General features: G+C 37.0%; 2 protein-coding genes across 4 annotated transcripts in view; one reads left to right on the top strand and one right to left on the bottom strand.

The window, feature by feature from the left end:
- The window catches only part of CSRNP3 (cysteine and serine rich nuclear protein 3), an 84,100-nt gene that overhangs the window by 66,124 nt on the left and 1,643 nt on the right, over positions 1-16,333 (top strand). For both annotated transcript variants that reach the window (XM_075028549.1, XM_075028548.1), the window contains 2 exons: positions 7,628-7,887; positions 14,798-15,094. In XM_075028549.1, coding sequence (XP_074884650.1) covers positions 7,628-7,887; positions 14,798-15,094 — 557 coding nt within the window. The remainder of the gene's footprint in view (positions 1-7,627; positions 7,888-14,797; positions 15,095-16,333) is intronic.
- The window catches only part of GALNT3 (polypeptide N-acetylgalactosaminyltransferase 3), a 47,612-nt gene continuing 42,322 nt past the window's right edge, over positions 11,044-16,333 (bottom strand). For both annotated transcript variants that reach the window (XM_075028550.1, XM_075028551.1), the window contains one exon: positions 11,044-11,424. The gene's annotated coding sequence lies outside the window, so the exon portion shown is untranslated. The remainder of the gene's footprint in view (positions 11,425-16,333) is intronic.

Genomic DNA, 16,333 nt, shown 5'->3' with positions numbered 1-16,333 from the left:
GAAGGAAATGCTCAGAAGGAAATGCTCAGTCGTTCACAGGTTTCACATGCTGTAGCTCCACTGCCCAGAGAGAATGGGGATGTTCAAAGGCGATCAAAAAGTGCAGCTGTATAGTCCATTATGTGTATGTGAGAGTAATTCAGGAAAACTTCGTTTCAGTCTGCCAGCACATCATTACTGTTGCTTACCTATTTCATCAGTTATAATTTATTCATATACAAATGAGACTTGGATTATTCTCATAAGGGGACACTGAACTTCTAGTGTAAATGTTGATTTTTTTTCCCCTTTGGAAAATTACTTTTCTTGGGGTTTGGGAGTTGGACGGGCCTATGATGACATCTGTTACCAAGACATAAGAAATATGTTATGAATAACTACTATAAAACCTGAATTTTTCAAATGCGGAAAGAGTTGCAGGGTTTGTATCTTTCATTTTTCACAAATACACAAATAGATAAATACGGTTATTCTCAGGGGAGAGAGCAGAAAACACAGCTTGAGGTGGAGAAGTAAGGGGCACCAGAAGTAGCTTCTGAACTTTATACCCGTTGTGGGAGGAGGCAGTGGCTGGGGATGGTGGGTGCAGGTGGCACCAGGCATTGTCTTCCCCCGACGTGCCTCTGGGCTGGGGTCTTCCTAGCTTGGTTGGTTCCCGTGGGCAGGAAGGGCTAGTGGATAAACAGCTCACCCCCGCGTGCAGAGGTCACTAGGAATCTTCTCTGCTTCTAGCTTTCCACTCCCGTGCTTTGAAAATACCCTGGTGTGGGGTAGGGAGAGGAAAGAAGGGCGCACAAATTCAGAAGTTAGAGAGCTGCCGATATATAGCTTTGAATAAGCTGTGGAAAATGAGCTAGTAATAAAATTTAGTCTTCCAATAATACATAAAATGAAGAACAAACTTTATTTGCAATACAGAAGGTAAGTGCAAAAAAATTCTTATAATTATGATCCTGTTGGTAGGAATAAGGTGATGGCAACCATTATTTGAAACTAATTTAGCAGCAGGACTTGGTGCCTTTCTTCCATATAACTACAACACTAAGGAGACAGTCTCTAACCATAGTGTTCTAGTTACATTAAAATATATTACAAAAATATTGACACTGTTTTGTTACAAATCTGTATTGCTACATCTTTCTTCACCTTGTCTGGTTGCACATTCCTCTAGACATATGTTTAAACTTTTCTGCCATAGAAAATGCTTTATTCCCTTTTATTAACTGTTGATGAACAAAGGCCTTTCTTTGTTTTCCAACCTCACGTGACTTGAATGGCTCTCATTTTTCTTACCTTCTTCATTGAGGAGTCTTTCTCCAGACCCAGAAAGTATTTCCTCACTTGCTATGTTTGTTTGGTGACAGAATTCCAGCACAGATCAATGCTTTATACAACATAATTTAGCCAGGATAAATCTGATAGGGAGGTTTTATTGTCAAGCCACTATTTGTAATATTTGCCATTCTCCCATTAATTGTCATTGTGACAGAGATCTGTGTGATGCAGCAGCCTACGCAAGAAAGAACAGCAGCCATGGGAGCTATTTTACAGAACAGTTTTATTTTTTAAGGCTACTGTTATTTCCATGATAGCTGTATTTTTTATTTTTTTTTACATTGATACTTTCTTCAGTTTTGACTTTAAAGTTTTATTTTTAGAGTATCTTTGAAAAATGAATTAGTGGGGCCTCCTGTTTCATGCAGACATACAGGACACACTGTGCCCGGAAAAATCATTTAATGCACTTGATCAAGTACCTATAAGCTTAGAAAGAAATCCGAGGAACACTTGTCTTTCTTGTAAACATCTTGTATGCCATTACTGTTAGCCACTGGGCGATAAAAATTGTACTTTTTGTTTTGATAGGTAAAATGTTACCAATTTAAATTGCAACCATTTTAATAAAAATGATGGTAATAAAAGTTATGACTTGGTGTCCCAGTGTAGGAGATGGTCCTCAACTATGTGTATAATTTACTATCTATGGGAACACCCAGAATGATGTTCGTGTGTTTATTCTATTTTTAATCTTATGGCAGTTGATCTTCCCATGTCTTGTAAACCACAGGTTGGGTAAGACAGCCTTAGAGTCAAACCTTAATCTGTGTAATTTGGAGGGGTCCGGGGGGCGGGTGGGGTGGTCGTGTAGAAAAAGGTTGTCTTGAATTAGACAAAGTTTGTTTCATCTCAGTGTGAAGCCTTATGAATACATTGCTGAAATCTTAATTTCTTGAATGACTGCCAAACAATCATCTCTATTCTGTACTAGTCAATGACTGAAAAGGGACCTTACTCAAATATTGAAAACTGAAGGGCTATAATAAAAAAAACTTGATACATAGCGTTTAGGCATTGCACTATTCTGCAGGTCTCTGGCTTGCCATGCGGACGTTGTTAAATTGTGTGTTCAATAGCCAGAGAAGTGCATAAGCCAGGAATTGTGTGTAAAGAGAAATGGCAGAAATATCATATGTGGGCATGAAATAAATTAAAACTGCTGTGGAGGGAGAGAAGTTAATAACTGAGGAAAAGATGAATAAATGCATCCTACTGTGCATGTGTGTGGGCACATCATGAACAAAAAATAGCAAAAGGGTAAACACAAAGAGCAGGTTGTGTTTCCAGGATGGGTTAACCATGCTTGGGTTGAACAATATTTTGCTATTCAAAGTTTTCCTTTAATTCTTTTGGCCTCACCTTTAGGAATTTTGTTTACAGACAATTGCCGGTTTTGCCATAAACGGTCTGTGGCACAGATGACCTGTGCTGTGGATGTTAGCTCGGGTTGAGAGCTGCACGGGTGGGGCTGTGCTGCGTCCAGATACAGCCCTGAATCTGCAGCAGCTGCTTTTGCATGGCAAGGAGCTGCTAAGGCTACAGGACCTGACTTGAGTCCCTGAGGAGGCAGGCCAGTTGCCAGCAGGTTATTAATTTGGGCTCTGTTCTGCTAAACCCAGAAACTGAGCCACTCAAACGTCAAATGCCAAAACCCCAAATTTTGGCATTTGATATTATTTCAGAGGAGGAATTCTAACAGTCCTGTTTGAAGACAACTATGTCTGAAGACCTTGTTCAGATATAGTGACCTTTTCTGAGAGATAGTTCTCTAGCGATAATTATGTGCTTAACAGTATCATCCTTCCCTCAGATAACTGATACATTTTATGCATTACAGTACTTATGCATCTGTCAAAAATACTTAATTCCATATAGTCTTGAAACATGGAACTAAATATTATATTAGTTTTTTAAATACATGAGAATGGAGTATTTTTTTCCTTCCATGGAATATATCAGACTTGTAGTATATAAATGTGTTAAAGATCACGTGTGATCCACAGGGCAGTTTTAGGTGATGATGAATATTCCTGTTCCCTCTGGCATCCTCGCTCGCCATGAACTGCTAGACCCAAGATGGTAGTGTTCATTTTCAAAAACCGCCTTCTAGTTCCTGTTGACAGTGCGTGTCCAGCAGCTGCTAAAAAGCCACATCTCTGCCTAGCAGACTGCCTGGAGTCAGTATCACCCGTTTTGCGCAGAACAGATGATAGTGGCATCCACTGATATCACTTGTTACACGGGCAGATGGCATGTAAATACTTTTTTGAGACTGGCCAAGCAAGGAAGCCGTTACTAGATCTCTTCTGGAAAAGTGTGGTATTTACACTCTCTGTGGATAAATTTTTAGGTTATGAGCTTTTGCTTCCCTGCAAAACCTTTGAAACTGACTCCAGAGAGGCATGCAAGCTTCGCACAATCTGTGTTCTTCACTCTGAAAGGAGCTTACTAATTGATTAATGTCAGTAAATTTTGTCTGGGCACATGTTCATACTTTGTCATATATCAGTAAATTTGTATGTTGTATGTTGTATGTTCTTCTGCTCTGTCTTGAGTTAAGCAGTGTCCTTAGCAGTAATTACAACTGATTTGAACGTACTATTTAAGGCACAGTGCATGCAAAATAACATATGCCTCTGACTCTTGATAAGATGATCTGAGAATCTGAGTTCTGCTTGGCTTGAAGCAAAAGGACTGAATGAGTTGTAAAGCACTTTGTCCCTGATGTTGGAAAATGTTCAACATTTCCATTCAATATCTAATAATAATTTTTTCTGAGGTCACATTAAGGCAGCCCTGTGCTCAGAGATTTTAGAAAGTATAGTAGAGCAAGAACATAGTGCCTTTGCAGTGCTGACTGTGCTTCCTTTCGTGTCCTTCGTTACTGAGGTGATTGCAATTCTCCAGTCCCCTCACTGACATTTCTCATCTATGCTTTTGGGTAATCAAATAAAATCCTGTAATCTTTTGCAGTTCCTGCCTGATCTGTTCTTGTAAGCAACGTTCTCATAAATATGAATATATTCTGGCTACTTCCTAGCAGTAACATAGAAGAGATGACTATAGAGTTATTCGCGGAGCCTTAGCTCTTCCCTTTAATGAGCTCTTGCGTGAGACAGAAGCAAACCCAAAAGGCAGGATGTGTTTCAGAAAAAAGTAATCCGGTGTCATCTGAGGGCTCTGAATGTTTACATGCTTGTTTACTTATATAGATTATCATATAATTTGTCTGACTCAGAACTATAACGTTAATAAATAAAACCATGACCTTTAATAACATTTACAACAAATGCATGTCAGCTCTCACGCTGTCTTCAATACAGTTGTGTAGTGCTGGGTTTATAGTGCTGGTGGTGGTGCAGTTACAGTATGCCAGCATTTTCTTGAAGTTCAGCTTAATTCTATTTTAATACAGTTTTTGTCAGTGATATATTAAAAAAACCCAAACAAACAACTTTGATGATGTGGCATTGACAATTTAATTACTAAAAGTGTTAAGAACTATAAAAAAGTTCTTATGCAGAAGAAGAAATGCATTAATGGGTTCTTTAAGACAGCTCATGACAACTATAGTCTTACATTATTAATGTTAGTGGGTAGTGTGTGAATAAAACTTAAGGTTGATTATGTATAGAAAGTAGTAGGAAAGTAGTATGTCTTCTGTGAAGAGACTGACAGTCTTAAAAAAATGGAAGCACTTTTATTGCAGCATTTGGTATTCCTGCCAGTAAGCAGCCATGTCAGGAGTTCCATGGCTAAGGTCTGTACCAAATTACTATAAATGTAGACCTTATGTGGTAGATACAGAAGTTTACAGGTAAGGATTCAAAGGCGTTTGCTAGCTTGTGTGATTTACAGGCACAATTATCTTCTATTTCCTCATGAAGCTTTTTTTTTTTTTTAATAAGATTAACCTTCTATTTTTCCTTTCCTTTAATATTTTACTGTAGCTTTATCTCTCATTCCATTTGTGGCTGGTTCTTTTACTTGGTAAAAAAGCTGCTTGCCCTTCAGTAGCTGTCAATATTTCTTCCGAAATAGAGCCAAGATCTAGCTGAGATCCAAATAACATCAATACTGTTATATCAGAAATTGGATACATCCAAGAATGCTTTAGATGCCTCCTTCAGCAGAAGCGGGATTATTTTAATATGAACTTTCCTGTGTGTAAGAGCATATAGGCAGTGAAGGTTCTGACTGAGTATTTGCTTTCATGCTAAAGTGAATGAGAATGTCACAATATCAAAATCAGCCTGTCTTCCAAAATTTGCTTTTATTATAGTTTTGTTTTGAAACTGTGGCATATATGAAAAAGAATAGTACATTAAACCAATATTTAATTAATCATGCAAAATTGACACACCCCTATCAACTAGTCTCTTCTAACAAAATAACCATCTTCCCCCACTAAAAGCTTGCTATAAATATTTTTGACAGGCTTTTTTGATAGGAGATTTGCTTAAACTTGGATGTAAGTTTAAACATGCCTAATGTAACAGAATTTGTCTTTTGATTCCTCTGTGTACATCGTACACCTTTTTTGGAACACCTTTCACTGAGAGCATGTAAGTGAATATAGGGCCTGAGTTTATTTACCTATTTTGTATTTATAATCTAACATACCTGCAGCACATCTGTAGAAGTGCATGTTACTTGTATAATAAACCATGCTTTTAGCTGCTTATCAGTATTTAGGAAAAATAATAATATTTCAATGTTTTACTGAGTCCCAAATAGTTTTATGATTATGTCAGTAGGGCATACTGTCTGTAATTTGGTTACAGGACTATATTTTCTAATATACTTGGTTTCCATATAGTTAGGTAGATTATGCTATTTTTTGGACTGAATCACTTCATGTAAAAGTTTGGGGTTTTTACATTTGTGGTGATTAACATTTCACTACATAATAGTATTAGAGAATGAACTATGTTTAACTGTGACAATAAACCGGACCTGTTACAAAACCAAGGCTGAAGGCCAAGTGCTTCCAACCTCTAGAGGTGGTGCAATTTTAGATTAGCAGTGAACATCATGTTGCTGTTATTGCTTTTATAGAATGGTTCCAAGTCTATCAAGGGTGGTCAGGCACCTTTTAAATCATTTTACTGCCTGAATTCTGGCAGTTAGGTCTCTCATTCACACCTGCCCAATTGTTGCCTGTAAACTGCAAAGCAGTGACTTACTATCTACCTTCTCAACATCCTTTTGCCATTTTGCAATAAATCAAATAAATCAGGCTGCTCATCTTAAAACCTAAGGAGTGTCTTTTATCTTTCTCTAACGTTTGTGTCTCTTTCATTTTTTCTGTAAAGGCTCACCACTGTTACCGGTGAGAAACAATAGATCAGTATCTTTGGAAGGCGTTACTAAATGTCTGTAGAAAAAAGAACCATATTTAACAGTTAAAATTTGGCATTTGTTTTTAAACAAATCCATTTCATATGATACTGCGTATGTTTATAAGAAAAACTGAGCATGAGATCAGAAAAGAATTAGAAAAACTAGATTTAATTTTTTGTCAAAATTTGACACATTAGACTATATACACACACATGTATTCAGTGGAAGGCAGCAGAAAGAAGGATGAAGGTAAACAAAAAGGAAGTGGATCTGATTGTTAATCAGCATTATTCCTATATTATTCTGTGGTGTTGATGATGGTATGAATTTCTGAGACAGTCTGAAACACTAAAAACATTGCCTTTATAGTTTTTCTAACACTAATTTCTCACATTTTAGATTATAAGAGATAGGAATCTCTTCTGCCAATGTGATCCAGTGCTTTAAATCTGTAGTTACAGATCTCTACAGCTAAGCCTTGCTGACAGAATAGTAACAGTTTGTATAGACCTGTGAGGGACTGGGTCCACTGTTCTCCTCACTGCTGTCACATGCAACGTTGTTTTGTTTGCAGGGGTTTGAAGAGGAGCAAGTCGCTGTCTTTGAGGTGACACTGTGAAAGAAGTTCCTTTTGCTGGAATTTCTTGGCTTCCTTGGTAAAAGGACAAAACGTTTTTATACCGCTATGGGAAAACACAACTGTCCTGGCCAAGAATTTCTGTTCTAAAGCAGACAATAGTGCTTATGATTGTAGCAGTTTGTAATGGCTTCTAAGTTTGCATATATGGTAAATATTTCTAAGGTTATCTCCTCATTTAGACTACACACCTTGGAACTTCAATGTGTACATCGTCAGGTATTGTTAAGGTAAATGGAACTACACAAGTGATGGATTTGCTGTATGACTCCAAGTTATCATTCATACTGTAATCTGCATCTGTTCTAGCTTCTTCAATCCTGAAGAGAGAGAAGCGGAAGAGAACAAAAAATGTGCATTTTAACTGTGTTACTGTGTATTACTTCACAAGAAGGCAAGGCTTCACCAGTGTTCCCAGCCAAGGGGGAAGCACACTGGGAATGTCTACTCGCCACAACAGTGTACGCCAATACACGCTTGGAGAGTTTGCAATGGAGCAGGAAAGGCTTCACCGAGAGATGTTAAGAGAACATCTAAGGGAGGAAAAACTCAATTCTCTAAAATTAAAGGTAAAAATTATTCAAGTCTTTGATCCCTGCCTTATTTAAGTAAATGACCGGTGTCAGGGCTATATGGACCCAATGTGTTTCTTAAACAAAACCATTTCCTTTCCATCAACTCCATTTCAATTGAAACAATGGCATTTTTCTTTTTTTTTTTTTTGTTTTACTGAATACATACTGATATTACCAAGTGCTGTTGTAGCTCTTATTGATGCTTTACAGGGAGACTGTTGCTTACTCCCTGTTTTCTACAGAGAAGAAAACAAAGGCAGAGAGTGGTGGAAGTTAGCCTTGAACAGGGTGTCCAGCAGAAGTCTGGAAGTGCCAGGAAGAGAACAAGTCTTCTGAGCCCTTGCACAGTGCCCTGTTAGACAAGGGAAGGGTAACATCCTAAGTACAGCAAGTGAAACAGCTTATTTACTTGGCCAACTTGAGCAAATTTGGTAAAAAGTAAGAAACAGTAATACTAAAAATGTTTTCTTTTTTCAGTGTACCAATTTGTATGTTTGTACGTCTTTAATATTTCAGCAAAGGATGTCTGTGTTAGAAGAAACGTGTCAGACAAATTAACAGGCTACATCAGTTTAGCTAGTCAGAACAAATCTTGGCTAGAGTTTTGAAGCTGTCGATTTAAATACAGCACAGGAGAGGAAAGAAACTGTGTATTTGAGTAAAGGAGAACAGAGAAGAGGATTGTGCTCTTGGAAGTGTCCCTTCTGCCCCTTTAAAACTGATGGCAAAACTTCTGATTTTGTTATGTTTTTGTACTGGATGAAACACTTCCTGTTTAATGGCTTGTGTTATATGTATACCCAGGGCTCTTTTTCAGATTAATCCTGTAATTAAAAGTGAACAATATTTAGAATTGTAACTGAACTGCTGTGGTCCATAGCCCCTTCTTTTGTGAGATTATATCTGTTTCAGATACTACTACAGTTGTCCAGAGCAAACTGGCACCCTCTAAGTTTAAGAAATGCCTTTCAGCACTTTTCCCATATAATGAACTATGTTCATGAGTTCTATGTCTGAACTCCTGAAGGAGTGTGTAAGACCCTTACTATTACTTTTCTCAGTCTCCTAGTTGTTTTTTATTTGAATAGCTAAATAGATTCTTAAATAGTTCATAAAACTTGAACTGTCATAATGAAAACAAACATAAAACCACTCAGGACAGAGGCAAATTAAAGACAGATATTTGGACAGGTTGGAAACCAAAGGCTAGAGTGTTAGTGACTTATCACTAGATAAAAATTATACCTCTAAACATCTCGCATCACAGGATCTTCAGAGCATCAAGTGTGAATTGAGCTGTGTCATTGTAACCGATGACTCTGTGTAGATCCCTTGGCTGACTTCCAGGAATCAGCTCAGAGAGAGGAATCCCCAGTGGAGTAAAGGATAGTAAGGCATGCAAATATTTCACTTTTCCTTTTCTTTTTAGAGCTAGAAAGTAACTCAAGAAAAATCACAAATCCTATTTACCTGTAAAGATTGGACGAGGTTTTTGAGCCTTCATCTGTATGGAGTAGAGCGTGGCTCTTCGTGCTTTCATAATTCTCCTCTCAGCTGGGATGGATCTCCTTTCTTCATTAGCTTACTTCAGCCCACTCTTTTTTTGGGACATAGACTCTACTTTCTGCTCCTCTTCCAAATACAACACATTCTTCCATCTCCCTAGTCACTTGTTTGAGTGGATGATAATCTTTACTGTGACTGTTAAGTTCCTCTTTGTAAGTACTCAGTGAATAAGGAGAGCCTGATTTGGATTCCCCCCTGTGTCCTAATCTTAATTGTTTCCTTTTACCAAATAGAAAAGTCCTTCCCCCTACACCTAATTCAGCAATGGTGGGATTCTTTCTTCACTGAATCCTGAGAGTGGCTTAAAAATGGTAACATCTTACTAGTGTAAATCTTTTCCTAGAGTAAAATATTTCTCTTCACTCTAGAGCATGTATAAAAACATAGGGAACAGAAAACTTCCTTCTTGAACTAGTCCATTAAACTCAGCTTCGTTGCATCCCTGATTATACGCTTGTGGTAAAAAAATGAAATAAAAACCACTTTCCCTCCCAAAAGCAAACCCAGGAATCACTGAATTAGTGAGGAGTCACTGTAAAGCACTGGGCATTGTTTTATTTGCTGAAGTCAACTGGACCGTTCCCATTATAGAGATGGAAGAGCTGCTTGGTCATTCACATGGTTTCTAAATGAACACAGAAAGAGAGTGCTGCAGCGTTTTCAAGGTGATGATGTCAGTAATTATGATCTTTAATGAAAACGTACTAATCAGGATTTGCATCAAAATTATTGTACATCTGCACAGAAAAATGAAGGAAGTGAGAAAATGAAGTAGGGCAAAGTTTGCTCAAAAAGGGTTTTCTGTTTGAAAACCATTATGCAAACAGAAAGTAACATTTTCAATGTGGTTTTCAATTTGTTTCCCTGGGTTTTTAAATTTTATTGCATTGGATTAAAATATGCAAGTCTGTAGATAGAAAGCATTCTCTCTTGTAGAATTTGTTAAAAAAATAGAAATACAGGAATATATTAAAATTTAGTCTCCATAATTTTAGGTACTGCTTGTTATTTTACTTGCTAAAAGTGAAGAGGCAAATAAGAAACTTCTCTTAATTAAAAGCAGATAAAGACTTTAAAATCATCTTCAAGTCACTTCAGCCATTTAGCACCAGCACTTTGGTGTAAACACTGCTGACAGTGGCATAAACACTTGTTAGCAGCAGAGTGTGAAAATTCTAATGGCAATCTGGACATGAAAGCCATCTTGTCAAGATGAAAGGTACAAGGTAGGCTTTACTTTAGTACATTGTCATTTAAGAAAACATTATGAGTAAGCACAGTAAATTAGCTGGAATAGCCCTTATTGCTTACTCATAATGTCTGCTCAAATTAAGATCTATGAAAATGATTAGCATGACCCTAGTGATGTTAAGGCTCCCAGGTCTGTGGACACAATTGGTTTCTTTTGTGGGAAACTGTAAGGAATAATTTCCAGCTAGGGCAGGCAAAGGTGTCTAACCTAAATTTTTCACGTTTTACAGAGGTAGAAGTGAATTTCACCCAAAGGCTTCACATATTCACTGGCCTTTGCCTTGTTCTGTTGTTCTGACATTAACCTTTAGCTTTATGCGAGAAATTCTTCCCATCTACATATCAAGTTTAATTCACATGAGCAATATTATGACAATCAAGAGAACTTAATCTTCCCCTGAAGTTCTGTATTGGAAAATGTATTCATTGGTTCTTGATAATCTTCTTCCTCTTGTAGTTACCCAGTTACTTGCTTGAGAAATGTTCGAGTCTTTCATTTCATTAATTCATTTGTTCTTTGTGTGACAAAATTGAGAAAAAAAGTCAGAGGAGACAACAAGGAAGTCATCCAGCAAAGGAGTCAGGAGCTAAGGCGCTCTGAAATGGCAAACTGCTGTCTAACCCCGCTTGATGCCCAGGTGTTTCACTTTACAGTCTGCTGGATGCATACAGTATTCAGCACGTGACTGGTGTCCGTTCCTTAGTGCTCCACCGCTGTGTAGCAAAGCAGTTCAGATTTGCAGGAGAAGGAGGAGAAGAAATACATGATGGGTTTGGTATGGTTCTATAGGTGCCTTTTGTAAGCTGAGCAGTTACAGCATTCACCTCATGGGTAAGTAAGTGCCTGAAACTTAATTTTTATTAAATAGTAATTGAATAAAATACTGAAATAATTAGAGAAGCAGGAGTTAGAATTCTTCCCCTTCCCCAGTTTCAAACTGAAATTCTGGTAGGCAGTTAAATAACAGTGATCTGCTTAAGGAGTGGTTTGAGCCTTGTGTATTTAAAACTAGAGAAATCAGAATTCTTAAGTAGGTCATTCTCCAATTATATTAAAAAAAAGAAAACAAAGAAACATAAATACACTGTACTTAGTTGTACCTAGCTAATAAAAATTGAAAAATATAAAAAAAAATCAGGGATGCCATTCTGGATTTGAACATTCAGGCTGAGTTGCACGTACAGTGGACTATTCCCTCCCACTAGCTTCAGGCAGCTAATTCAAGATACATTTAATTACTCTGTGGACTTACCTGTCTCTCACTGTAGATTATACAGAAAAAGGATGACTGTTAATGTTGTCTTTCCTACCTTACTGAACAAATATGTTGAAATACCTGGTGTAAATAATCTCTCCATTGCCCCAAGGCCAGGCAGAACTGATTAGGGAGCTATTGCCCTCCCTTTTCCTAGCCACTGTAAAGTGAAATGAATAATACAAAATAGAGTAAGAAGACAATCCGAAGGAAGTTTGAGAGGACATTTAGAAAATGCCTGCATTTAAGATGAAGAAAGAGCTAGAAGTATATGCACATAAAGGGATTTGAATGTTATAAGGATAACAGACATGGTAAATAAACTGAAACATGAAATAAAATGAAGGCACTAGACTCTGAAGGCTGCAGTTATGGAGAACGATTGAGAACACATTGAAAAGAGAAGGAAACAATAATGCCTATAAAGTGGAGTTGTGGAAGTGGCAGAACACCTCTGCATGAACTATATACAGTGCTGAATTGCTAAGAAGGGATGATTACTGATCTCGGGAGAATTTTTCTTCGTGCAGTGTAATGTGCACACGTACACTGTATGTAAGGACTACCAGTCATGACAATAGGACTCTTCTTCAGAGCGGAAAGTATTGCTTTTAACCTGACTTTACAAGTCAGGAATAATGAGGGTTTTTTTCTATGATTGTCCTACACAGTTGTTATAAACACAAAACTGCAATTGAAAAAAAGAGTAAGCAGTCAGTAGAGGAGTTCACCATCGAGTAATTCAATAATGCCGTAAATGACAGTTACAATCCAAAAGAATGTGGAAAGGACAAACTGTTAATATAAACGGGAAAATGAAACAGTTGGGAATATAATAAGAGCAGAAATAGTGGAATGTGTAAGATTTGGGACTGCTTTCTTACACATAAGATGCATACCTAGATGGAGGTGACAGGATTTAGTAGCAGAAAAATGGGGAGTTACCTTTACAGTGATAATTGTTAAATGTCTAAACATTGAAATGCACAAGAAACAGTCAATAGTGGTTATGACTTCAGTATTCTATCTGTATTTAAAACTGGTGTCTAAAAATTTATTGGGGGATACTAGGCCAAGCTGAAATTTTCTGCAAGTAGATAAGGCAAAACAGAGAAAGAACTTGAATAGCTGTTTTTCTGTAGATAAGAAACATCAAAACTACATTCACTGAGGCCCATTTTCTGCGGTCATGGTGATGCCCATGATGAAATCTCACCAGTGTGTAATTATCACGTAGTTGCACCATGTTTTTTTCACAAAAGTATGAGACCAGGTGCTTAGCTAGTGTAAATCAGCAAACTCATCAATTGACAGCATCACCTAGAGCAGGGTGAACATTGGGAATCTGTTTTGTTTGTGTGTTTGTTTTTCCATTTTAAGCAAAATTATTTCATAGAACAATAATAAAAGAAAAAGGATTTATTATATGACAAAATATATCCCATAACTGCACTTGCTTCATGTTTGCTATGTAGTACAATGCTCAGTCTGAGTAATTTGAGATTGAGAAAATATATTTTTTGTAGTGAACGTCATCATCCCTCTGAACTTTGTCTTAACATTTGATACTCTTTTGGGTCTCAAGCAGTTTTCTCTGTAGAACTTTTATAAATCCTGTAGTTGTGTTATCTGGCAGATATAACCAGTGAGCTCTACCATGGATGGGAAAATTAACTTTCCTTCAGTGCAGTAAATGTTTTTTTCTTTTCTCCTTGAATATATACACCCCTTTCTATATGAGATGAGTTACAGGAGTATGGTACAGAAGTGTGCTATCTTATGAAGGTGGCACTGGATGTTTGTGCCTGATGCTTGTGGCCATTTAATTTTGAAACAGTTTTTGAAAGGTTTGAGAGCTAGACTATACATAGGTAATAATATAGTGCCAGGATACTTGTATCTACAGAGGCTCAAAAATTCATATCCCTAGGAAAGGAACACGAATCCTCTGATTAACTTTTCTCGAGATTCTCCACAAAAGGTTAACAACTTAATTCCTTTTTTCTAAGTTTATTCATTGATTAACTACCTAAGAATAATTTGGACTGGTTAGTGAGGTACTAGAATCCATGACACCACAAACCTAAATGAGTTTATTTTCAGGACCAAAGAGGACTAGAAAGAACTTCGGAAGAGCTACATGCATCAGCACTATGAAATACATTGTAAATAAACATGAAGTAATGTAGGTGGAAAGGGGCAAAATTAAATGACTTCCAAGCTTTAAATTGCGAACTCAAGAAGCAAATATAGACATCTGCCTAAACGATTAAGTGGAATCGCTGCTTTGTGACCTCAGCTGTACAAACATCAAACAACTTGTCAAGCTGAAGAGGAACACGATAGTGAATAGTATATAAAATACACAGGTTTACAAATCTGTGATGCACTGTAATCTGAAACAGTGTTGGTAGTATAATTACTATCTCAAAAGGGATATTGAAGAATTTCAAAGAGCCCAGAGACAGGAACTAGAACCAATTAAGGGCTCAAAAATTATCTTATGAAACAATATAGAAAAGACTAGAATTTTAGAAAGGCATGACATCTGGCAAACAGTGACAAATGATAAAGGACTTAAAGAACAGATAAGAGATTAGAAACTTAGAAAAAAGATTAGCTTCATGACAAATATGAAACTAAAAATGTGTATTTAATTCACACGTTAAAGGGGAAGGAACTGCCTTTTCACCCCATCTGTAATATTCTGGTACTTACTGGCAGTCATGCAGCATTTTTACGTACGGCTTTCCACATTCATAATGCATTACACATACTTACATCTATGACACATATAGTTTAAGGACTTTGTTAATTGTTCTATCCAACAGATGACAAAGAACGGTACAGTGGAATCTGAAGAAGCTAATACGCTGACACTGGATGACATTTCTGATGACGATATTGATCTAGACAACACCGAAGTAGATGAGTACTTCTTTCTACAACCCCTGCCAACAAAAAAGCGAAGGGCATTGCTGCGAGCTTCTGGAGTGAAGAAGATTGATGTGGAAGAAAAACATGAGCTGCGGGCCATCCGCCTGTCCAGAGAGGATTGTGGCTGTGACTGCCGTGTGTTCTGCGATCCAGAAACTTGCACTTGCAGTCTTGCAGGCATAAAATGTCAGGTAAATGTCTATATGATTGTCATTATTTAACCATCAAGGGGAGGGGGAGGGGTGTGTGTGCATGCACACACATGTACTTTTCGTTGTTAAAGTTATAACTACTGGAAATTAATTCAGTTAATTATTAGACAATAGCACTTGTGGATCTCAAGCCAGTTTTTTAAGGCCCAGATTTAAGAGTATACAGTGTGCAATACAAACAATCTCCTTAAACATCTTCATTTTATGATTGGTTGTAGGCACATACATTGTTTAAGTGGTTTTTTTTGTTCTTATACAAATATTCTGCTCCTCATATTCCTCTTTGGCCTTTATCTAAATATGCAGATAACAGAAGAATAGGTAGCCTGCAGATTTCAGAAGGGATATTACATGTTATTTTAGAGACAAATCACATACGGTCTGAATGTGAATTATAGTCCAAACTCAATGAGAAACAATAAATGACACACTGTGGTATTGTCCTTTATTTAACATGCATGATACTTAAAATGCATGCATGATAACTTTGCATGTAGGCAATAAAAATACATCTGCTAATATAGCAGGTAGTTTTTCCTCAGCAGACTGAAAGGGTATTTTGTATTGTACATTTACATAGTGTCCTATGTACAGCTGTAAATGTCCTAAAATGTTCCCTAAAAGATGTTTCCACTAATTCTCCTGAGTTGTTGTTATGCAGCTGAGTTGATTTCTTCCTGAATGCTTTTTTCATCATCTCTTATATCCAAGCTAAACTTTCTCTATTTTAACTAATATATTCTCTTTGCTGTTCCTGTTTTCATTTTCACATGTGGGGAAGATGTACTAGGTTGTGTTATATGGTTCTCCTCCGCATCATATTTGATGTTTAGGTATTATAGTGTAGATGAAAATCACAGACCTTAAGCTACCTAATCGAACTATCCAACATGGGGATTCAGTCACATTTTTAAAAATGAAGCTGGCTATTATTAGATATATAAGTTCTGCCCACAGTCTGTTGAGCCTTCAATATTGCATCTATAATTGACTGGATTATCTTTTAAAATGTAAATGAGTTTTTATTCCTACTTCTGTGGTCAGGTGTCCCCATTGGCAGCTTTATAAAGGGGTTTATATGTAATTCATTTTGTTTCAATAGGTTTCTAGTTCCCATGATTTTTACAGAATTTTAAGACTCTTTCTGGTAATGCTTTTGCCTGGATTTGAGCACAACATGAAGTAAAGCTGTAGCAGATCCATAAATAGAAAGATTAC

The sequence above is a fragment of the Buteo buteo genome, chromosome 5 (genome assembly GCF_964188355.1).
Source record: "Buteo buteo chromosome 5, bButBut1.hap1.1, whole genome shotgun sequence".
In the NCBI taxonomy this organism is placed as follows: Eukaryota; Metazoa; Chordata; class Aves; order Accipitriformes; family Accipitridae; genus Buteo; species Buteo buteo.
The sequence above is the reverse complement of the archived record's forward strand: the minus strand, read 5'-3'. Positions and strand labels throughout refer to the sequence as shown.